At 41.4% G+C, this 25,188-nt stretch overlaps 2 protein-coding genes across 2 annotated transcripts in view; one reads left to right on the forward strand and one right to left on the reverse strand.

Annotated features, from left to right (window-relative positions):
- The first annotated feature begins 3,509 nt into the window (after positions 1–3,509).
- Positions 3,510–25,188, forward strand: part of LOC139651187 (polycystin-1-like protein 1) — a 31,656-nt gene continuing 9,977 nt past the window's right edge. The window contains 32 exon segments of the mRNA XM_071528046.1: positions 3,510–3,555; positions 4,566–4,906; positions 5,971–6,103; positions 6,453–6,860; positions 7,631–7,799; positions 8,453–8,692; positions 9,971–10,103; positions 10,295–10,498; positions 10,886–11,067; positions 11,420–11,623; positions 11,909–12,072; positions 12,230–12,337; positions 13,068–13,292; positions 13,744–13,869; positions 13,944–14,123; positions 14,221–14,298; positions 14,963–15,101; positions 15,363–15,456; positions 15,458–15,505; positions 15,695–15,760; positions 15,762–15,805; positions 16,200–16,392; positions 16,647–16,703; positions 16,945–17,265; positions 17,365–17,622; positions 17,700–17,813; positions 18,148–18,299; positions 18,536–18,636; positions 19,120–19,318; positions 19,474–19,557; positions 19,799–20,006; positions 24,755–24,861. Of these exon segments, the coding sequence (XP_071384147.1) occupies positions 3,510–3,555; positions 4,566–4,906; positions 5,971–6,103; positions 6,453–6,860; positions 7,631–7,799; positions 8,453–8,692; positions 9,971–10,103; positions 10,295–10,498; positions 10,886–11,067; positions 11,420–11,623; positions 11,909–12,072; positions 12,230–12,337; positions 13,068–13,292; positions 13,744–13,869; positions 13,944–14,123; positions 14,221–14,298; positions 14,963–15,101; positions 15,363–15,456; positions 15,458–15,505; positions 15,695–15,760; positions 15,762–15,805; positions 16,200–16,392; positions 16,647–16,703; positions 16,945–17,265; positions 17,365–17,622; positions 17,700–17,813; positions 18,148–18,299; positions 18,536–18,636; positions 19,120–19,318; positions 19,474–19,557; positions 19,799–20,006; positions 24,755–24,861 (5,126 nt within the window).
- Positions 21,589–24,312, reverse strand: LOC139651183 (complement C1q-like protein 2). The gene is made up of 5 exons (XM_071528041.1): positions 24,000–24,312; positions 23,429–23,470; positions 23,266–23,328; positions 22,858–22,986; positions 21,589–21,872 (listed from the first exon to the last, which is right to left on the reverse strand). The coding sequence occupies exons 1-5, from the start codon at positions 24,310–24,312 to the stop codon at positions 21,589–21,591; spliced, it is 831 nt and encodes a 276-aa protein (XP_071384142.1).

Here is a 25,188-nt window from a genome sequence, read left to right on the forward strand (position 1 = left end):
CACCCCGTTGACATTCCACTTGTTTTAAGAAAAATAAGATTTTAAGGCTCAGTAGGCTACGGGACTAAGTGACTTGTTAAGATGCATATATTTTGCAGTGTAACTCATGTTCTGTGGAGGATCCTTTACTGAACATTGCTTCAATAATATTAATAACATACTGGGCTCTTCAATTCGGGTGTCAGCCAATGCAAGGCTGGTTTGTCCCAAATATTTTGGGACCAAGACCATTTGTCACAATTTCTTATAATAAAACAAAGATGAGTTTAGTTTTAGACACTTTTGGGGAAACCATGTTTTGAATAGCCTACTGTTGAAACGAACGGAAACCAGGCTGGCCCTCAACCGGCTTAAAACCATCATGTTGTGTAATGGACAATGTATAGCCTTCTACCTACAGTATAAAATCAATAATGCCCTTGCCTCGCTGTATTCTTGGGCTCGGATAATGGAAAAAATAAATAATGCATCGCTTCCTTGTGATTTATAGGTTGTAGGCCTACCTGAAGCATGAAGGCGAGCCTTGTCATGGTCAGTTTATTTTATATGTCCATGAAATAGACTAATAATAACAGAGCAATTACAAAGATACACAGACAGACAGACAGACAGACAGACAGATATTGGTTAATTGCCAGTCCTCTCTATAATGACAACGTCATTCTCATGATAAAATCCTAAACTGTATCTATTCACCGGTGGGGGAAAAATCAAAATATGGCGTAATAAATTAATGTTGACGTGTTTTAACGACAATGAGCGTTTATTTGCATGAACATTATTTTTTATTCTAATCACAGTACTGAGGGAGAGATTGGGTTACCTCATATAGCCTAAATGACTATCTATCTGTCTATGAGGGAGCTCTTGTAAAAATGCAGTGCTAGATCAAGGAAGCCAATATGAATGTAAACTAATTCCCTAATAAAATGAAAGAAGTGTTAAATTAAAGTCTACCCTGATCTAACAGGACATAATGGGTCTGCTTGTAAAAGTTATTTCCCATGGGTCTATCAACATCTATAGGGCCAAGAATGCATCCGGTTAAGGCAATTAGACATTTAGTTGCCTCCCAGGAGGCTATACGGCTGTATCTGACTGTCTACACTATACAAGTTTCTCGAAAGGCCTATGAAACGCCACTGAGACGTGTGAAAATGAAAAATTTCCATTGAAATTAGTCATCAAATTTGTGGTGGGGTGGGGCCTCAACACCTTAACGCCTCGTGGGGGGAAACACTGTCTACTCTCAGTCCTTACATCCGTAGGCTAGGCTATACCAAAAAGTAGAGCTACCAGTGAGGTCAAGCACACAGTCAACAGTCATGTCAAGTGAGTTGTCCTATTGTTTGAACAGAGAGAGAGACACACACACACACACACAGAGAGAGAGAGAGAGAGAGAGAGAGAGAGAGAGAGAGAGAGAGAGAGAGAGAGAGAGAGAGAGAGAGAGAATGTGATTTAAGTGGCATTTTTCTTGTTTGATCCCTATTCAGTGAAACCTTCCTTCCTCCTTTACACCCTTTTCTCCCATCTGCATACAGTAGCCCCGTCTTGGGCTTTAATAGGCCTATATGGTGTCAACACATGCCTATTCTCTCTTCATCCGTCTCCCAGTCAAAATCGTGTACATTTTACTGGCAACACCGCTCTTCTAGCGAGACTCAAACAAAATGCAGTCTGTATATTCAGTTGCGCTCCTGAGCTTTGTTCTCATTACAGTCTTCGCCGAACCCCCTCATGGAAAAGGCATGTGTAGTTCGTTTAGTTACGCATTCATCACATTGCATCCGTTTTTTAACCGTTAAATGTTTGTCTTTTGCAATTCCCCTGCAGGTCAAGAGGATTTGCCGTGGTTCATTGGGTGTCTCAACGCCAGCGCCTCCCGAACGCTCGGTCTGTACGCACCCATGGGTGCCAATGACCTTGACCCGGTAACCTGCTCTCAACGATGCCTCGATGAAGGGTGAGAGAAAAAAAAGCAAAACAACACGCTGCATCGGTCACATTTCAACCAAAATTGATCTAGATATTTTTATTGGTATTTTGTATCGATTATTGTTTGAAACTTTACCCAGTAAAACGAAAAATCATAATATTCTTACAGGGACTTATAGTGTGTCTCAATGGTGAGATTATAGTGATCTTATTGTAGGCTACTCAATGTTACTGTTTATTTCCTATGGCATGACTTTATTATTCCTATGGTCTTCCTGATGGTCTTCCTTGCTATGATAAATGTATCATGCTGAAATATAGGTATTATAGTCTTTTTTGTAAGGGATCTTTTCTTTTTCATTGTCCCGTTATTTCAAGCATCAGACCAAGTTTTTGGATAATTTAGCTACGCCGTGCAGTCCGTCATCATATATTTCTAAAAAATCTGACAATCATTCCGTATAGGCGATTTAAAACATTTTTGCCTATAAAGCCAAAGTCTTAAACATGAAAAGAATACGCTTTCTTCGGACTTGCATTCAAAATAGCTGATGGCTTCATCAAAGAGATTGGTGGACCTTTGGACAGCAGAGACAGGGATATTCTGTTTGAAATGAGTCTTTTGGAGCAGAGAAGGTACATTTTCATTAAGCTGCAGAGCAGACAAAGAGAGTTACTCAGAATTTGTAATGCAACACCTCTGACATTCCAACACTTCTAAACTAGAAACATTTGCACTAAAATGTCACACGACAGCTTAACGGGAACACACAGTTTGCGGGGGTTTGTGAAGGCCTGTGTATGTGTAGATGAGCTGACTGCATGTAGGCCTACAGCACAGACAGCCATGTAAATCACTACTAGGTATGGAAAATAAGTAGACAGTATTTTAATCTTCAGTATTTGGTGTTGAAGGTACCAGGTTGCAGCACTGACCTTAGAGAGTTGTTACTGTGGCAACGAGCTACATGGTTTGGTGATCAGTGAGTGCCTCAACACATCTTCCTGTAGACGGCCAAAAGATATCACAGGAGAAAGGTGAGACATCCTCAATTCCTCCTTTTTCATGTATTTGTGGCAATGTAGCTGCATTGTGCATTTTCTTTCAATGTCCAATTGCGGCAACTCTAGACCTGTTTCATCTTCTGTTTCAAGTAGCTACATGCACAAACCTATGTGTCACCATCTCTACAATCCCACATAATGAATTCTGCCAAAATCATATAAAATTCATAATGTTTTTGAGGACCAATTCATAATTTATACCCAGTTACCCCTTTGTTTCTGTCAGTACCAGGCTGACCCTGTAGGTTTTTGTGATTGACCTGTATTGCATACTTTTCCTGTGGCTGAAGTAAGGCTGAAAACAATTTTCCATCCTTGTTCAAACAATTATTTCTATTCTATTCTATTCTTTATTGTGTTACTATAGAAATGTTGGGAGTGTCTTATACCTGCCTTGTGGAGAAGGACAGGGAAGTTTTGCAGTCTACAGAACTCAAGGACCATTTCTCCACAGCATTAGTCTGTCTTCCTCACCAGACAAAGTGCAGGCTGGGACGCCTTTCGTCATGGAAGTGTCTGGAAACCTGGCTGGGGACCCTAGTCAGCCCACAGGTCAGCCGCCAGAGAAGAAGAGTTCATCCATGCATTGAACTGCTCCGGAATGTTGTGATTGTGTTGGCATCTCAAGCCTTAAAGGCAGAATTTGTCTGTGTGGCTCCTGCTTGTATTTAATTACATTTTTTCAAATTAATTTTTCACCCAATTTGCGTCTGTATCATAAAAGGATATGCGTATACTAACCACAGTCAAAGCCATCTGCATAGAAATTAATTACAATTCATGTTTGGATCTTAATTACCAACAATTAGGCTACCTAAAGTTTTGTGATGAAATAGAAAAAACAGGAAATTATTGCTTGATAATTATTGCTTGATAATTATTGCGGAAATATTGAATAATATGCTGTTGGATTTAGTTAAAATTATGTTCAAGAATTTATTATGATATACATTGAAAACAATAATAATTATATAATGACCACATGGATAAAGATAGAATAAATTATCATAACTGATCCAAATCTTATCAAATAATAATTATTAGTTTAAAAAAAATATTTGATCCATGTTGTGGTCAAAAATGCTTGACCCAGAATGTGGTTGTTAACTTTTTAACACAGAAAAGGTTTATCAAGGATATTTTATTTAGGCTCTATATATTTACATAGATTGTTTTACAAAGATCACCAAAGATCAGCATATTTCTGTCCTGAGTTTTGCTATGATTTTCAGGGATCCAGGGTCTGGGAAAGCAGAACCTCTCCTATGTCACTGTGAAGTTCCTAGAGAGAAGCTCTAAAGGTCAAAGTTCACGTCATGTCCCTGTAATGGATGATGGTGTATTCAGTGTGTCAGCTGATTGGATTTTGGCAGCTCCTGGAAAATATAAAATCAGTAAGTCAAAAAGAGCAAACCTGTTTTGTTGAACAATGAATAATGAATCAATTTGGAGAAAGGTGTATACTGTATATTACATTCATATGCGGTTAAGTCATCTATCTATCTATCTATCTATCTATTTCTGTCTTCCTATCCATTTCTGTCTTCCTCTCACTCGTTTAGGCGTCAGCGTCTCCAACCCCCTGTCCAAGCTCTCCTCCACCCTCCATGTCTCTGTCATGCAGCTCTCTCCGGACGGTTTGGTGATCTCTCTGCTCCACGGCCCGCTCGGCGTCCCCTCCTGCTTCCCCTTCCTAGAGACGGACTCCCAAAGTGGGGCTGTGGCGACAGCATACCTGGGTGACTCTGTCACCCTGCGGGCATACATAAGCGAGGGTCTCGGAGTGGAGTTTTGTTGGTGGTTTATTCACGAGGAAAGGGAGGAAAGGGACAAGGCGGAGGAAGAGAGGAAAGGTTTAAAGAAGGCTTGCCTCCCTGATTCTGACTGTCTGAGCAGCATTGTGGTATGTGGGACTGTGAAAATATCCCTCCTGTCTGATACAATGCAAGGTTTTCAGCATTTAAGACTATAGTTCTTATTTTTTAATTGACGATCATGTATTTTTAACATTTACCAGTACATATGGTCTAAGGTAATGATTGCTTGTGCTATTTAGAATTTTTTGATGGGGTTTGAACAGGTTCCATGTGTCATAAATCCACAAAACTTCTTAAGCACATAAAGGACAATGTAAACTTTCAATTTGAACTAAAGTTACATGAGGAAACTTTGCACATTGGCGGCCCCAAATGGCAGCATGAGGTAGCTGTTTGAAAAATGTTAACTTCAATACCCAGGAATGCTGTACACTGCACACAACATCCAAAGAATATCAAAGGTACAAGAGTCAAAAGATCTATATGTTGGTGAGTCCAGCTTTGTCCGGAGAAAGTGCTCGTTCACTCCTGTTTAGGAGACAGTTCGCATTTCACTCTGTATCTGTCCCTGACACCAGATTGTCATTTGGGCAAATAGGGTGAATCTATGGGGTCTCAGTTATGGCGGATGGGGGTTCTCTTCTCTATTGCAGCTCCACTTTTGATTCAGGCTGCTAACACAGGTGTATTTTTAGATAAAAATCTTGCTTGTTGTAGCTTTAAGAAATGAAAAACACCAAAACAGGAGTTATGAGGTTTACTCACAACAGCAGCAATATATTGCAGACATTCCAAATCATTTTCTTTTTTACACCGTCAAATGTAATGTTTTTACCATTTAATCACTGAAATGATTTAATTCTAAATGGTCATACTATTCATTGCCCCTAGAATTGGACCTTTGAAACAGAGGGAGTTCACATGGTGTCTGTAAATGCCTCCAATGCCTACGGCTGGATGCAGGAGACGATCCATATTGTGAGTTCTCTGCCTTCCACTGGCTTCATTCTCTGAAAACTGTAGATCCACATGTGGCATTATTGAGTGAATTTCACATTTTGTGTGTGTGTGTGTGTGTGTGTGTATACACTTGCAGGTGGTTGTGCGTCTTGCTGTCTCTGACCTTAGATTGAGTGTATCTGGGTACCAGCTGAGTGCTGGTCAGGACATTTCTGTGGACGTGGAGCTTTTCACCACTATCAAGCAGCCGCTTCTCCTCAACCTCACACTGAACACTGACTGCGAACACAACTGTGGCCATAGTAATGACCACAGCAGCAAAGGTGACAACAGCACTTGCAGCAGCATTGACAGTAATAGCAACAGCAGTGTTACCAACAGCAATAATGAAGATAACAGAATGACAATAATAATACTAAATACAGTAACCATGGCAACAACAACAACTATGATCACAGGAATGGCCCAGAATATGACCACAATCTCAATCAACACTGCAATGATCCACTTGACAAGAATCTCATTCATATAGCTATCAGCTACAACCAAAGCCACAGTCATGATGGCGCTGATCATAGCACCCACCCTTGGCCCCTCTCCCTCCCACACACCCATACTCTGTCCCTGTCCGCTGACACCCACCACATCGTCCCTCTCCATCTCTTCCACAAGTCCAGCTGCCATCTACATCTCCGCCTTCACTGCCACCTCCCCACCACTGTGGGGCAGTATCACCTCTTAGCTTCTTGGCGTTGGCATTGAATATTCCAAGTGTTGTCACGATGAAACAACCAACTTCAGTTTTGTTCACTGTCACAGCAGGGTCAAATGTGACCATGGCTCTGCTGGTGAATGCAACCTTACTGTACCGAAACAGCAGCTACACCACAGGAGCAGAAGCAGCAGCGGTTTTGCTTTTTCACCACAGTGGGACAGTTGAGGTTGTGCTTAGAGCTGAGAATCTGGTGTCCTCTCGAAACAGAAGTGTGAGTGTGGGTGTTATGAGCAACAGGGAACTGTCACCACCGGTCAGCAGTAATGAAATCTGGCCATCACCCACCCGTCAAAGTCCTGTTCATAGCCAGGCTGTCAATGGTAAGGAACTATTCCTAACTATCATCCATTTTGTAGGATAGGTGGAAAAGTACAAAATATTTGGACAGAACAATATGAATAGGTCAAATATGTGACAAAAATCTGAAATTAATTAATATTTTCATCTTTATTTTTTGCACAGTAAAAGTGGCACGCGACCTAGCTGTAAATTCTCTGATACATGCAACGTGAGTTTGATTAAGATCTCATGCTTTCATCTGAACGTGATACTGCCAAGCTGTTGACAGACTAACTAGAAAGTTTAGTACTTTCTGGCTTTCATCCCTGACTGATTCTCACATTCTTGATCACTGTCCAAGCAAACCTGAGCTTCGGGCTTCAACATTATCATCTTGTATTGCATTGGAGAAGAATACCCCTAAAGCATGCTAATCTCTCTAGTGGGATGCCATGCCAACTTTCTTTCTCCCAACCAACAACAATCTCTGTAAAATAATGGATCATATAATGCTGCACAGTATTCTGCACACTACTTTAAGCGACACCCTTTCTATTGTTTGTCACATCCTAGAGAAAAAGCAATGTTTTTTTTTTTTTCATGTTTCCTCCTATATTGCTTGAAAGTTTATCCCAAGCTGAACCACACACACGGCCCTAAAATATCTGTGATCATCAATTGCATTCTATGATGATTTGTACAGAGATGTGCTGTATCTCTGCGATGGAGCATTTATAATCTGTGGCATATAGATAACATGTAGACTATGTAATGTTTGTTTTGTTTTGTCCCCTAGCCGTGAGGATTTATGCAGCGAAGCAGGCTTATCCCACAAATACAGATATAACCTTCCTGGCCGTGGCGGACGAACCCGACCCTCTGGAGTTCCTCTGGTACTTTGGAGACTCCAGGCCCGTCAGAACCCCCGCAAGGATGATCACCAAAAGATACCGCACGCCTGGCAGGTACAAGACTCAGACAATATTTTCACACTCCGATGCAGAAGCTTCTTTTGCTGTAGGAATGTGAATAGTTTCATTATATTCCCAATTACTAAAGATGCTGCTAAAGGTTAGTCTGTGTCCCACTGTATTTAAACTTTTTTCAATACAATCTGAGCTGTCAAAAAGTGCTCATTGTCTTAAAGAGGGCCATTAGTGAATGTGACTTTTTATGCATCAGTTTTATTGACCAATGTGTTGTTTGCCTTTGAACAGTTATGTTCCCCTCCATGATTTTTAGCGCTGTAAAATTCAGAGTGTCTTCTCACTTACAATTTTATGTCACATTGACTGTGTTTAAATGAACATGAATATATTAAATTAAAATAGTTTAAAGAGCTTGTGCATTTAAACACAGTATCCAGTTCAATCTAGAGCTGGGACAAGCTCATATCCCAGTTATTACAAATTTGAATAAGAAAGCTGGGGCATGCTGATGGTAAACAGATATGAGGCATGGCATCAAGCAAACACCTTGCTCCATTTGAAGGGTTTCATTCTCAAATCCAAAAAAAGGATCCAAGCTAGTATTTAGAACGCTCTGTGCATGTAAGCATACTCAGTGACACAGTAACTTACTATTACCTTGTCATCAAACCCCCTCCTCTCTGATCCAGATACAGTGTGGTAGTAGTCGTATCCAGCGGCCTGGCCTCCCTCACCTCTGAGCCGTTCCCCATGGTGGTCCAGAGAGCAGTGCAAATCAACAGGCTGGTCCACCGGGCCTCGGTCCTGCAGAACCAGACGGTGCCTGTGAGTTGCCGGGTCAATGTGGGGACCGACCTCACCTACCTGTGGAACTTTGGAGACGGAACCTCCAGGCTGGGACGGAACACGGAGCAGCACGTGTTCCACAGGTGAGGCAGAAGGTCACACTACACGTACTTAAACTAGCATTTTACAGTAGCTCGATTATAATTAAGTTAAGCTAAATTAAATTATATTCAATATTTCTCTTGAGGGTAGCTTAGTTATTCCAGTGTAAGTAACTGGTAGCTGGTAGAAAGATACTTAGAAGCTTATACAGCACTGATTTTATGAAAATTTGGATGCTTTGATTTTTGGTGTGTTCTGTTGGACTGTGATATGTTATGTGCCGCAGGTCTACAGTTCAGATTAGACGTAGACATGATTTAACAACAGTTGGAGGTGTATGAGTGTGAGTATGTGTATATGTGTGCGCGCGCGCGCGCGTGTGTGTGTGTATGTTGTCTATCCAGTACGAATTGTTTAATAGACACCCTCCTTCATGTTCTTGATGCATTTCTGTTTGAGAGACAACCTTAATTTGTTACTTGCACCATGGGCACGGCTGGGCTCTTCAGTTGGCAGTCATTTTGTATTTTCTTGATTATTTCTGGTGGGCCAAAGTCACCAAAAACGCTTTTACTCACTGTCAGCAGCGTAGTAGTTTTAATTTGTCCACACTCGCAATGTATTTTATCAATGTAATTTACATTTGACGCCAACCAACCTAGCCGCTAAGCTAACGTTAGGTTCGCTAGTTAGCTTGAGTGGCTAACGGTCGTTGTCAAGCTTCTCCTCAATATTTGAAGTTATGTCAAAGGGAGTCAGATATAACTTTTGCCTGACTCCACCGATTCTTTCGTGTATCTACAACATTTAACAGTTTAGTGGTTTGTATGTTATTGTCTTTTAAAAAAAAAAATTAAATTCGTTGTCTCCTGGCTCTCTATTTAATGATAATGCTAACAGTTACAGCCGGGTCCTGAACAGCTGAGGAGAGGGGAGATAGCCAACGTTAAGGATGCTAGGCAACTGGCCAGTTTACGAGCTGCGTGACGCCACACGTAAATAAGGAACTTCAATACGCGGGATTGATCGTTGATGTAAAAATTAACAATACTGAAATGTCTACAGATATTATTTATTGTTCTCTGTGATATATTCTGATTTCTGTTTCTTGTTGTAGTGTTTTTGATGTGACAGTTGGTTGTACCCATCAAGCCTGAATAGCCACTTAAGGCCAACCGACTCAATATTTAGTCTTTTCTTTGTTCTTTCAGAATAAATCTTAAAATGTGCCACTCTGCTGATTCATGAGTGTAATGTGTATGCATGCATGTGCACATAGGCTACTGTATATATGTATGTGCTTGGTTTTCTCTCTGCAGGGTAGGGGAGTTCAGAGTGGAGGTGATTGTGTCTAACCTGGTCAGTTCTGCCTCTCTGAGCAGTCAGATCTTTGTGGTCGACCGTCCTTGCCAGCCACCACCAGTCAAAAACATGGGGCCTCTCAAAGTACAGGTACAAAATTTACAGGCTGGAGTGTTACCTAAACCTAAAAGAAGCCTTCTTAAAATGTTTAGTAACTGTTATGCATGTAGTGTTGATGGTGAAGTGTAGCTAAAAAGAGAAATACATTTCTCTCTCTCCTTTTCTCTTCCTCCCCTCCTCCTTTCTTCACTTCCCTTATTGTATCTCTCCTCTCCATCAAGGTGCGGAGATATGAGGCAATCCGTCTGGGGGTGACCTATGAGACTGAAGTAGACTGCGACGTCTCAGGGGGGCTTCACTACACCTGGATGTTGTATGACTCTGCAGGCCAGGCCTTCCCATTGCCTCTCATAGACACACACAGACAGAGCATCATACTGCCAAGCCATCTCCTGCACTATGACACCTACACTGCTATAGCCAGGGTAAGTAGCTGAGGACATGGAGGAGGCAGAGGAATCCATCATACTTTACAGCCTGGATTCTTAAAATCAGTTGGGACCATATTGCTGGTGGGTTGCCACATAATAAGCGCAGCAATATGTTTTAATGAGTCTGGGTCCAAGGATGAAACTATAATTCTCATTGGAGTTCCAGGCTGAAAACATTTTATAATCCTGTATTACATTACAACACAAGTGTGTACAGATTCTCTTATTTTCCATTTGCGTTAGCTTTCAGGCCATAATAGTATTTAGTTTGATTTTTAGTTTTTCTTTGTAGCATTGAGTAAACTAGAGGAAAAATTGTATTCCTGAATTTACAGAATTGAGCGATTGTGGTTTGACTTCAAAGCTGCTGGTGGTTTGCAGGTTCAGATCGTCAGCAGCGTGGTTTACAGTAACTACACTGTGAGACTGGAGGTGGTTCCAAGCCCTCCTGTGGCCTTCATCCAGGGTGGCACCAACGTCTTCATTAACAACAGGAACACCACCATGGTAACCCTTGACGGTCTGCGATCTTACGACCCTGATTTCCCCATGAACCCAATCAGGTAAAATACAAAATGGGCACAACATTGAAACCCTTGATAGATTTTGAACCCCACTGAGTAAGGTTAATGTCTGTTCTATAACTTCTGAAAAGTACCCAGTGTGTTTGGAATTTCAACCATGGTCTCACTGGCTGGTTTGGGTGTGTTTCAGAATGGCTCAGGGCTTTTGGAAAATACAATGCAGTCTTTATTTCCCAGTGGATCAGCCAGTGGGAATGTAGTGATTTAGCTGATAGATGTTCATACATATAAAGCAAAAATACTATACATTATGCATGGCATATACTGTAAGTAGCAGTGATAACACTATAATATGTAACTCTTCACACTGATTCTACTTTTCTCTTCACAGCTACAGCTGGAGATGTAAGCCAATCAGCTCCATCATCAGCTCCTGTTTCAACCAATATGTTCCCACCTCCTCCTCTGTGTTCACGTTTCCTGCTAGTTTCCTGAAACACAACTTTGACCAGTTCCAGTTCACACTCACCGTCCACAGCGGAGAGCGTTCAGCTTCATCAGAGACTTTTCTTACAGTAACACCAAACCTGATCAGGTGAGAGTACAGTGTTTATGTGTATTAACAAACAGGCTTGGTGAACGTAGCCAGCGGGGCTAACTGGTGCCGTGCATAACTAATTGAACTCTTCCATTCTGCTATGTGATGTCTTTTTATTATGTTTTACCATAAAGCCTGTCTGCAAATGTACCTTAAGAGACAATGAAGATTGATTTGGATTGAACTGAACTGAATTTGAGAAATCCCTGTCACCATTATAGAATATATGTTGATGCACCATGAAACTCTAAACAAATGTACCTTAATGTGTTTCCAATCCAGAAAGGTGTCAGTGTATTGCCTCCAGTGCCAGGGAGAGCAGGTGAACTGGGATCAGGCCTTCTCTGTCAGCGCTGTGTGTGAGAGCTGTGACGTTTCCCCAGAAGACATCCACTACACCTGGAGCCTTTACCTGGTCAATGCCTCCTCTAAGCCTATCATAGAGGGTAAAACAAAGAAACATGTATAGTTGTAGTCTAGTTGTAGCTGAACTCTGTGTAGTGATTTCAGAAACGTTTTGGCAGTTTGTCCTATTTTCATAGTTTAATGTTGTTTTTTTTAGCACTCTTCAAATTCCAGTCTTATGTGTGCTCTTCTCCCTAGTCCCGTTTTGTCACACAGTGGATCTCAGTGCTCCATCCACCATCACCGGGGGTCCTGCTGCTCCCCATCTGACTCCTGGGACTTCCACCCTGCATCCACCAGCCATAAGTGCACCTTTCACACCTGTCACTGATCATCAGCTAATGCAAAATCTGAACCTGACTGACAGTGTGACGTCATCAAACACAAACAAAAACATGTCATCGAACATGGTCGGAGTATCATCAAATGTGACCAATGATGCTGAGACACAAACTACAACCCCAATAGATGGCGGCCTCGTCACCACGCCTCTCTTTGCCCCTTTCCCTTCCCTCTCCCTGCCTCCTCCAGAAGAGAGTCAATTCCCAAGTGGTCGCCCCTGGAAACAGAGATTAGTAGAACCTGACGGTACCAATAGCATAAATCTGAGTGTTGAAATGGGAAATCCCAACCTTTCACCAAACCTGACTTCTCCCTTTTCCTCCTCACACAATGTTGCTGAGCGCTCCCCTGCATACAGCTCTTCTCCAGTCAACAGCAGGAGAACAGCACTGTCAGGTAAGATTGGGCAGCAATGTTTACTGTCACAGTGTTGCTTCATTTCATTTTTAGAATGTGAATTTATTTATTCTGTGGGTTGGCTGATATGAATAATGTCTAGACACTGTATATATCTAATGTTGCAATTTTGTTTTTTACTTTGACAGTTGGCTGCAAATTATTTTTGTTCAGGAGTACAAGTAAAGCTGAAAAGCATTGGAAATTGCAAAAATGCATGGACATCAATTCCTAAGAAGTGCAATGTTATGGTTAAAGTGGGTAGTTGATTAAACTGTTGACAATTTTTTATATCCAGGAGAGGAGCAGTATCATCATCGTTTGGGAGAGTTTGACCCTCCAGAGCCTCTGTACCCCTTCTCTGAGCACGCCCCTGTTGTCCTTGACACTGGTAGCATCCTATATTCTGCCCCCTTTGGCCAGAGCGACATCATCAGCGAATTCCCCATTGATTCCGACTCTTCTGCTGACTCAGATTATACTTTCCCTGTCCTGGAGAGTGCTGACATGGGAGGTCGACTAGGTAAGGAAAAATGAGAGATAGTTACTTAAGACTGGGAAACAGATGGATTGATGGATGGTTGGGTGGATCCATATATCTTTCAACCCTTGTTATCCATCTATATTCATTTACTTCAGTTGAGGAGAGTAAAAAATTACCTGTCCACCATCCAGCATGTTTTTCACTGTTTCAACACCTTTTTTTCTGCAGAAGTTGGCTTGAATCCCACTGGAGCACCACCAGGACTGTCTGGCAACCAGACAGGCAGCTCTAATATTACTGGTAATGCCATGATACTTAGATCCAAAGTAATCTCTCTCGACAGAATGTTCTTTAAAATATAGATTCTGTCACTGCTATATACTTTTGGTTGTTTCAGAGGAGGAGCAAATTCCTACCAAATATTAATGCAGAATACTTGACCATTAAAGTATTTCTTTGTCTGATTCTGATGTGGCTTGTACCTGTGTAGAGTTTCAGTGTATGAGTCTACCGTGTGTTAAAGTTGAGTCTTTCACAGATTCAGATTATGATGTTCCCTTCCTGGGCGTAGAAGAGGGAGACCCAGGGATTTCGGAAGGCAGACCCATAGGTATGTGTGTGTGTGTGTGTTTGTGTGTGTGCAAATGATTATGTGTGAGAGGTTGTATGTTAACTTGTGTGTATTCTCAGATGTGGGTGGTGAGAGCTCCGGCCCAGGAGGCGACTCAGGGTTTGATCCAGAACCAGGTGAAGACAAGGGCAGTAATCTGGTGGACTCCAGCCCCTCTCTGGTGTTCCAGGAGCAGACCCTGCTCGACCTGCCCCGAGACCCAGTAGAGAGAGGCCTGTTTGAGTCCTACACTTACACAGGTACACCATTCACAAAACACACACACTCTTCTCTCTTTCTCTCTCTCAGCCTAGCCTTCAGTCATCTCTCTTTCTCTCTCTTTTTCTGTCTCTCCAGGTATTTCCTCCCCTCTCCTCAGCTTTAGGCCCTTCAGTCTGAGGCCAGGGAGCAGATACATGTTGGAAGTCACTGCCAGTAAGTCGAAGATAAATACAAGTTTTGCTAAAGTGTAATATAACACGTGCACTGATCCATGAGAGAAGGAACAACTACAGATTGTGTACAGTCCCATGGCACATTTGTGTTTTTGGAAGCTACAGCTAGGTATCTAAAAGCAAAGCAACCAAAGTGCAAGTATCAGTCATAATCCATGTGAGATAGGGTTTTGAATTGTGACCAAAAAGCCCTAGCTTTTGTTAGTTCCATATGTATTTCCAATACTATACATCCAAAAAAGTGAGATTCCCAAGAGATTTCCAAAGATGTTGAAATGAGTAGTTAAAGATGGGCCAGTTCATAGTTGAGATTAAATTGTTACATTAATTGAATGTGGCGACAGCACTGTGGGAAAGAAAAATGGAACAAATGCAGCATCACAGAAGTCTTGATTTTCACAGTCTTGCTGCACTGCTTTTATGATTTGTTTTTTTACTTTTTACTTTTTACTTTTCTAAAAAGTTTGGATAATCCTGTAGTGCTGATGCAGAATAGATGCAATGTGGGTTAATGGAATGGGGACTGCTGTAAGCTTAACATAGCAATGTTGGTCCTATGTCAGCCCACACACTGTTTTCTTAAGGAAATTGTGTCTCAACCTCATACACTAATACTGTTGTCATGGTTTATCTGTTGAACTCAGAATCCCATAATACTTTCCTGGGCCGGACTCAGCTCTTCCTAGCAACCAACCCCGCTCCAAGAGGAATGAACTGCCAGGTGCAGCCAAGCAATGGGGTGGAGATACACACACACTTCAGCATCTTCTGCACTCGGGAAAGGAGGTATCACACACACACACACACAGAAATAATCAAGCTAACACACATGCAAGCAAACATGCTTTCTTAACTGCAGGCAAATTTGATGCTCCTTTTAGGAGTAAGACTAAACCCATGCTATGCTCTCAAGTTAACAACCTAAAATACTAATCCCCCACCTCTCTCTCTCTCTCTCTCTCTCTCTCTCTCTCTCTCTCTCTCTCTCTCTCTCTCTCTCTCTCTCTCTCTCGCTCTCTCTCTCTCTCTGTAATTGCATGCTCTGAAGGACTTACTGTATAAGTACAGCTTCAGTGTAGGAGACAGCACACGTAGGACGCTGTACCAAGGGAGAGACTTCCAATACTACTTCAACCTTCCCTTCTGGTGACCCCAGTGATGACTATAAGGTATACATTCACACACACGCACGCACACACACACACACACACACACACACACACACACACACACACATACACATGCACACACACATAGGCTACACAAACAACTTTCACAAAGTTCCCTCTAAAAGTGATGCATTGATTGATTGGTTGGTTGATTGTTTGAGTTCTTGATTTATTGTCATCGTCCCTATAGTGATCATATACACAGAGATCAGGAGCAGCAGGTTTGGAACGGCCACTAAACCCTGTCCTGTCACTGTCCGAGTCCAACCAAGCCTTCCTCAGAAACGCTTCTTCCTGCTTCGACCATGATCTGGAACTGTAAGACACACCAATCACCATTTTATCCATCGTAAAGGCCAATGTACTACACTACAGACCTGGTATAATAGTATTTTCAAATAATACCTTGTTTTAACCTATTTTGAGCAAGGAGGTTCTATACAACAATTCACATAGTGAGAGATAATTTTTCAATCACACTGTATTTGATTATCAAATTGTCAAAACCTTTTGTAACTTATTGTATTGTCTTAACCCCAGTCATACAGGCGTCCACATAGGTTAAAAAAAACATTTTGCTTTGCAGGTCTGCTACATTGTGCTAACTGTTGTAATGTGTAGATGTTGTTGGGGTCTCAGTCTCTCTCTCTCTCTCTCCCTCTCTCTCTCTCTCTCTCTCTCTCCCTCTCTCTCTCTCCCTCTCTCTCTCTAGGTCAGAGTCAGGTCTGAGGAACCTGTCGGCTCTGGTGCGGTTTGGGAACAGTGTGGAGATTCGTAACTACATCAGTCTCCTCTCCAGCGTCCTAAACAGACTCAGCATGGACATCAGTGCCAACACACATGCACAGACACACACACGTAATGTGCTCATTTCCACAGTGTGTGAGCTTGAGATCAGTGACCAGGTACACACACATTGTTGTACAGTTTACTTCAAAATAAGCTGAAGTAACACAGAACCTGCTGTCAGTCACTGAACAAGTGTTGGATTATGTTCAAAGTATGACAGTATGTTTTAATAGCCAAATAAATGGGGACCAAATCCTAAAATAAACAAATCTTTTCTCAGAATATCTCTCCCTCTTTCTCACACACACAGCTAGATTTATAAACTTGTCCACCTTTTACAACATTTTGATAATGTGTAATTTGTTTCCAGGCATCAATGACAGACAATATCTACATTCTCAAAGACCTCCTACAAGTCACCCATCAGGTAGGTGGATGGCTGCCTGCTCTCTTACACTCTGTGTCATCACATAATATCAATGGACACTGATATATTGTTGATTAGCCAAAAGGGAAGGATGGAGGAAGGGATGAACGTATAGGCATGGAAGCATTGGCCTATTAATGGATCGATTGTAGTTGTTGTTAATTAGATTGCCTGTTGCAAGATGATGCTTGCTTGCTTGCTTGCTTGATTGATTATTTATTACTTGCTTAACCCTTTTTAGGTCACATTAGTGAGTGCCAAGCAGGTGACGGCTCACATTCAGGCCATCTCAGAGCGGTTTGAGTCCGGTGTCCCAGTCCTGTACTGCCTCGACCTGATCACAGTCCACACACTGCTCACACTGCTCTCATACAGCCTGCAGGCCACTGCCACTGCTGATGACCTCACACCAGAAACGGCCAACACTGATGACATCATGACTGATTATCTCCTATCAGGCTCATCTAAGGGTGAAAATATAAAACAGGAAAAGGTGTTTTCTACAGAGCAGGTGTTGCAACTTGTAACTAACAGCCTGCAGATTGCTGCAGACCTGATGTTGGTGAGAGAAATCAAACACACCTTCTTGTAAACATGTCCACTCACACCCACAGTCATACCCCTCTTTATGTCTCTCTGATATCCGCTGTCTCCATTTCAGAAGTACATCCTGCTCAGCAAGACCCAGCAGCACAGCGTCAGCACCAGTGTCATGGCTCTGCATGCCGCATACCGAAACCAAACCTCCACCATCATTAGCAGCGGCTCAGCCACCATCTACATGCCTGAGTCCCTGAACCAGCTTCTGTTTGTTCCTAATGGTGGAGGGACTGAGGATGGACAGCGCCGACCGTGTGTGCTCAGCCTGCTGAGTGAGTTCACCCAGAGCCCGTACTCCTGGGCCAGCGCTCCTGCTCAGGTGAGAGAGGTGGAAGTGGAAAGTTAGTGATTGAAAAAGGCAAGGCATCATTCTCATTTTCCTCTCCTGTTTTCCAGCTGAGTGGGCCAGTGGTTGACCTGAGTTTCTACAAGTGCAGCACGAGGAGAAAGATTCCAGTTCAGTCCCTCCTTCAGCCAATCAACATCGAGTTCAGACAAACCCCCAGAAATGTACGTCACTACCTGATTCCTTACAGTTCTTCTCGTCTCTTGTCTGTTTTTTTTCTTTTCTGTGGATTGATCTTATAGTTTCTGACCATAGTACTGACTGGCCATGGCCAAGTCAACTCTGTTTATACCTGAACAGATATAGGCATTATAAATTATGTTTATTACTAGCATAAACAGGTTTTGTTCAAGTCTACAGCACATAATTCCATGCAAGTAGGTGACCAGTGATATCAGAAAATGTAAATTGTTATCTTATTCAAACATTTTCTGACTTTTGAGTTTGTGATTCACGAATGAGTAAGTGCAATGACATGTAATCACATCTATGCTGCAGAAGAGCTCCGTGAGAGAGTACATCCTCCTGCGCAGCCAGGTCAACTACCACAGCCTCAACATTACCCAGCAGCACTTGCAGCAGGCCATCCAGCTGAGTGTGGTGTTCGCGCAGCTGCCCAACAAGAAGTTTCCCATCATGCTGCTCTTCAGGTAGACTCACAGTGATGTGTGTAGTTGGTTCATAGCCATAATCTTACATTTTACATTTTATATTGATACATTTTTAACCTCTGAGCTTATAGGTGCTGAGTTGTGTCTTCAACAGGTGATTGACTTTAACTGAGTTTGTGGGTCAAAATCAATAGGGAAACCCATAGAGTAATATAGAGAGGACATGGTCTTACCTGTGTGCCACAAAACAAAAATATGTATCTTTGTTGTGCCAGGATGTTGGAGAGGCCCACTCCTAGCCTGTACCATCTGCACAGGATTCACCAGTGGGAGAACAACACCACACGACTCACTCTGCCCCCCTCCTACCTCAGTGGTAAGAAACTCTCTGTTCCCCTTCTAGTCTTTCAGTTTTCTGCCCTCTGTTACTCTCTCCTGCTCTTTTCATCTGTTGGCAATACTAGTCATTCTAGAACAAATCTATGAACTTCATCATCCACAAAAATGTTGTCACGTTTTATATATTTTCTTAATGTGACTAAAACAACTAAATTAGGTTTTTGCAATGCAGAAGAAGAATTTTGGAGACACCTGTCACCACAGGAGATACGCATGATTTTGTATTATGCTAACCATCAAATTATTAAATTCTCATTTACTCTGTTTTTGTGAAACAGAAAGGTAACATAAAAACATCTTATGATCATATTAGAGTAACAGATTATTATTCAACATATGGCAAAGTTATCAACAGAATGCTGAGTTAGCGTGATGAGTGTCTCAGATTGATTGATGTTTTTTTTTTTTACTTTTAAATGTACTTTCATTGGTGTGTCCTTTCATTGAATGCCAAAAATAGCTGTAGGTGTGGGTTACCTGGCCCTGCTGAACGCTGACTATGGGAAGCCTCCCAGACACAAGTACCTGAGTAGCCAGGTGAGCTACAGCATCACACTGGAGAGCAGCCTGTGTTTGTCCTGGGACGCCCACCAGGGGGCCTGGACACCCCGCGGCTGTACAACACAGCAATCAGAGACAACCACTGCTGTCAACTGCAGGTAAGACGTGTGTTAAGTGTGTGTGGGCGTACCCACATGCAGTCACACACAAGACAAAAATATACAGATGCACACACACACACACACACACACACAGCTAAACCTATGCATTACATAACTGAATCACTCCTTCATTCTTGTTATTTGCTGTTCAGTTGTAACAAGTTGAGGCCGCTGACTGTGGTACAGCATCAGATCCAGAGCAGCCATGAAGCAGCCGATCTGGACCAGTTCTTAAGGTGACCTCATCCTCATAAATATAAATCTATATAAATATACTGTAAATATTTTTTCTTTTAGTGCACAGGATTCAATACACAAACAAACAGTAAATAAATGTTAACAACATGCCTTTCTGTGTATCCATGTTCATTATTGCCTGTTCCTGTAACAGGTATTGTGGCTTTGGTTAGTGAGAATGGAAATGAAATGCCTAACACAGCATCCTCTTGCACTTTCTGTCCCTCCATATCACCTCAGTCTGGTCAGCGATCTGACAGTGGTTGGTGTGTTGGTGTTGTGTGTGTGCCTGTACACCCTGGGTTTGGCAGTGTGTAAGAGAGCTGATGTTGTCTCAGAGAAGAGTCAGAGGGTCCATTACCTTTCTGACAACTCTCCATCGGACCCATACCTCTATGCTGTCACCATCCACACCGGTCTCTGCTCTGCAGCCAACATGAGCGCCAAGGTAAGACTGTCATATGTTCCTTTCAATGAGGCTTTCATTCTCACCAGTACCAATGGGCACATAAATCCTGATAAAAATCAATAAATCTCTAACTTTTTTTTCCAAATAACAAAACAGAATAGGGAAAATAATATGGTTTAGGAGTATCTATTAGATGGTCAAAATTGTGTTCTATTATGTCAGGGTGTGTAATTTGTTTCTACTAGTGATGGTGTAGTGAAGCAGCAATCAGCTATATTGAGGTAGGATGCATGGATGGATCCACAGAGTAAGGCTGGTCTGTGATGTTGTGACTAAAACTGGTTAGACTATAGACTATAAGGTGGTCTTTTGTCTATACAGTACCTAATAGCATTCATTCTAAGTACTTTACATATAACAAAAAATACTCTTCAGTTTTATTTAATGGTTAGCATTTATTGATGAGAGAAGAATATTTATGGTCTGGGAGGGACCCAAATCTATTCTCATCAGCAGTGTTTTGTATGAATGTAGTAGAGACACATGTAGATCATGTCCATCTCCTCCAGCTCTACACTGAAACCCAGTAGACTTCCCAGACAGTCAGAACAGCAACAGCAGCAGAGCTACAGCACCAATCTTTTTAACTCCTCACCTCTTCAGAAATCATCTAGTGTATGTGGCTCAGTCCCCCTTTTTATGTGCACACACAATTTAGCAAGGTCATGTATGAGAATTTAGCAGGAGCCATTGGGGAAAATTTTCTGATAAAGCAGAAATTGATTGATTGATTGGCCACAAGGGAGGTTGACACCATTTTAGAACTACTGTATTTTCTATTTTTTGTCTTTTTTTATTTTATAAAAATGAAAGAATTATTATAAAAATTATAAAATATGGAGCATTTTCTCTCAACATATCATTTTCTTACGGTATTATGTACAGCAGAACACCGAGTGGGTTGACTTCAAATTCCAAAACCATTAGATTCAACACCTCTTTTCCATAATAATGTAAGTCTTTCTAATCAATCTCTACTGCCATCCACACCAAACTGCATGTTTGTTTTCACCTGAAACTGACAACAGAACTAACTGCCATTCGCTGCAATTTTTTCAGCTTTCTGCTTCAGTACACATATTCAAATTGAGGTGCTCACTTCCACAGAGCCTACTCTGCTCTAGAATGACTGAATTTAAATGTAGATCAATACATCCTTTGCTGAAGGCGGCAGTTTAACCATAATTCTGTATGCAGATCCCTAACCAACCTGCGGGTTATTGTTTAATGGTGCTTCTGATGGAACATACTCTTACTCGTATTTATAACTGGTTCACACACCTTAATAATATTGAAAACGTGTGATTTTCTCTCAACACATACAAAATTAGCCTTGAGCAAACATCCTTGTTGAACGGGTGTGTGGATGCTTATATCGGCTAGTCCCATTGCAAGCACGAAAATGTTGTGTGTGTGAATGTGTGTGTATGTGTGTTTTGGGGGGTCTGTATATGTTACATACAGAAAAACACTGACCGATTTGTATTTATTAAATGCTTACTGTATTGAAACCTTCAACAAATGAACTGTTGGCATCTGAGAGCCAACAGTATAGCTTCCCTCACAAAGGGAAGACCAGAAAGCCGCTAAAGATGGTTCGATTATAGGTATCATCCCATATACCGTGGCCTGAGGGGAGGAGCATGTAGACCACATCCCCTTCCTGCAGCTCCAGGGCCAGTGCGTTAGACATTTTAACACGTCCATTGTCGTCATTGCGATCGGAGTTCCACGTCATCCTCTTGTCATTGTGGTACAGATTAGCACCGACCCAAAATAAAGTGCGTTCCTCCCAAGCGGTGAATCTGAGGTAGTAGACTCCTCTGACTGGGGCTGTGAAGATGCCTGCAGAGGAGGAGAACATCAGTGAGAGGCCATAACTGTCTTTTTGTTCAATAGGCCTTTGTTTCTCAATGCTTTTGGTCAGACACATGGGTGGGTTGCAGGGAGATTTAAATGTGTCCCAAGGTAATCTAAAGGAATTGTTGCGTAAATCTGGGCAGGTTAAGTTGCCTTCCCAAGTGTCTGTAAGTTAGGCTGAACAAAATACTGTAAACTAGTATGTATGTAGTCTAAAAACAGGATATTTCATTAGCCAACCTACTCGCCCACAAAATCAGTCATTGGTCACAAAAACATATATTTTAAAGATGGGGTAGCCAAAATACAAGTTATAGTAAACACTTCTATTAACTACCGTGGAAGGAATTTTTCCCTCACACAGTGGGGTCAGTTCAGTGAAAACAAACTCCATCCCATCTGGTGCTGAGAATCATCATGTCTGTCTTCCCCAAGGCTCCGCACAATGGAGGAACGAGTAATGACACATGATTAGTGTAATTAGCAGAACTAACATATAACTACTGGTATGTTCCCATGTTACTTCTTTATGTGAGCATGCATGCTACATAATTCATTAGCATTATAATTACCAGTGGCTACCAGAGAGGTAATGAATACATAAACTGTGACATAATGATAAATTAAACTGTCAGTTAACAATGTCGCTGGTGTCTTCATTAATTCATTAGTGCTTAATCACTTCACAGTGACTAAGAGGTGGTGAGCAGCTAACAAATATATCAATTACTGGTTAATCAATGATTAATTAACCACATAATTAAACATTAACTAGTAAACCATAATGTATGTGTTAGTGTTACTGAAAAAAAATAGCTAAACATAATAAATTTAAGCATCCAAAAACATGTCCAAACTATGCAAAACAACTCAAAAATGAGATTAAACACAAAGCAAAGCTTATCACAGTCACATCTTTACTTAACTGAAGAACCCTAAGTTACTAAGTGTGTAGGTGAGAGGTCAGTACCTGTAGTCGGGTTGTAGGCCTGGCCGATGTTGGTGAAGACTTTACTGAACTTGAGTGTGATGTCAGTATTGAAGGGTCCTACTTGTCCTGCATCAGTTAGACCGGCTGAGAAGGCCACCTTTGGTCGGTCTGTGTGAAGGAAGGAGCACATGGACACAAAATTAGCAGAACTGATATATAGCCTCACTAAACTGCAGCTCCATGGCCGCTAACAGACATCAGGCATTTAATTCCATTTAAATCACAGCTGCATAATGTCAGACACTTCTTCCTAATTTAATTTCATAGATGTTGATGTCACTCTACATCCTGCTCCTCGGTTAACCACTGACATTCTCTGTGCAAACAGAATGATTCATTTTTAATTTTAATAGTTTATTAAGTTTATTAATGGTTTATGCAGCCTACCTGCATTCTTCCTCTTGAGGTCTTCCACTTCCATCTCACTGGCACTCACTCTGCCTTCCAAAACTGTGAACACATTGAACATTATTTATGTAAGGTAGGTTTATAGTTAGGTGTTTTTAGACGGACCTTTTTTCCCTTGATTATCATCACTATGTAGGCCTACCTGCACTCCTGTTTTCACTGGCTGCCACTCTAGCCTTAAGAGCTGCAATAAAACGGAAAATTATAAAGCAAATTAGTAGACAGTCAACTGCCAAACATAAAATCTTATCAGATGATACTTTCTGGTCAAGCTGCAAAACTGTAACTTGGAATAATTTCCCCATAAAGGTTAATTATGAACCCAACCTTAATCCCATCCTCAGCCTTAGTGGAGATCTTATGCACAACTCTAACCTTAATTAGAGACAAAAATGTGATCATTAGTTTGTAAAGATGTAGCAATTTTTGACTGTAGCTCGACCAGAAAGTGAAAACCATCACAAACCTGAATTCATTTTACAACTGAATATAATGTCAATATTTACCTGCATTCTCTATTTCACTGGCTGTCAGTCTGACCCCTATGGCAGACAGTTCTGCTGCTTGAGCTGGCATTAAGGTAAAGCAATAAATGACTCCAAAAGGTAATTTTTGTACGTATTTTTGTATTTATACATTACACATACACACATCACATATATGAATCTCTGCAGCACTGTGTGACTGATGTTTGTCAGTGTGTTTTGCATTACCTGTGTTCTCTTGCTCCAGTTTCTCCATCTTGCTCTTGCTGTTCCTCAGCTCCACCCTGTGTTCGACCGCCGTGTCTCTCAGCTCCTTCAGCTCAGTCCAGATGTCGGGGATGATGTTTGTCTGCCTGCTGGTCTGGTCATGGGTTGCTTCTATACCCTTTACCTCAGACTCAACCTCTGTCCTCTTGATCTGTCCTCCTTTACTGTCACCCAGTTGGGTGATGTCATTCTCTGTCACCCCTCTACTCTCTGTCGGAGCCCATGTCCTGCACAGACAGAGCAGCAGCACCAGCAGAGCTACAGCACTCTTCATTCTGAAATCTCAGCTCTTTAGAAATCGTGTAGTCTAACAAGCCTCAGTTCCCATCTTTATATATACACAAACAACTCTCTGAGCTACTGTATGAGAATTGAACAGATGTTTTTGATAACAAATGTAAATATAACACCAACAATCCTTGGACACTGAGTAAGCTGACTAAAGTAGGTCATAGAACTAGACTGTAAAAAACAAGTGAATGAACCACTATTAGAACAATGTTTTTTATAATATAACCCTTATAATGTACAGTATGTTTTCAGGTCTCATACATGACCAAATATGACCAGTCTTGGCTAATGCTGGTGAAGACTACATTGTAAATAAGTTGAATTTCAGGGGTAAATGGTCCCACAGCTTCTGATTCAATCAAACCAGTAGCAAAGGCCACTATTTTGTACATCTTGACCTTTTTTAATGTGTTTATGTTTATCAGGTTTACATTGTGCTATATGGGGAAGATGGGGTCTCGCAGACTAGAGAACTACAAGTCCCAGAATGCACTCTATTCAGGAGGAACTCTAAAGACACCTTTATACTCAGGTAAAGTTATTAGCACTTTTTTTTTTATGATGCGTTGTTTTATGCATCTTCATTCTTAATCACAAGTATCCCTGCATATATTAAAAAACAGAATGTTCCAAATATTGCCATCAAAACAGAGCTAACAAAGAACAAAAACAATAGAATAAAAAGGATAAGATGTTCATTCTGTAGTTTGCAGTATAATATCAGTATATCCAATGTATTTCATTTGGGTTTCTCATGTTGAGGATAAGATCTTATTGTAGTTATTGTAATCTAAATGTGATGTTTTCATGTGCCTGTTCAAAAACAGAATACTTGCAGTATTCTGAATAATAATCAATA

The sequence above is a fragment of the Centroberyx affinis genome, unplaced genomic scaffold (assembly GCF_046629955.1).
Source record: "Centroberyx affinis isolate AG114_WGS23_722 - 3 ecotype Tasmania unplaced genomic scaffold, CSIRO-AGI_Caff_v1 ptg001603l_1, whole genome shotgun sequence".
NCBI classification, from domain to species: domain Eukaryota; kingdom Metazoa; phylum Chordata; class Actinopteri; order Beryciformes; family Berycidae; genus Centroberyx; species Centroberyx affinis.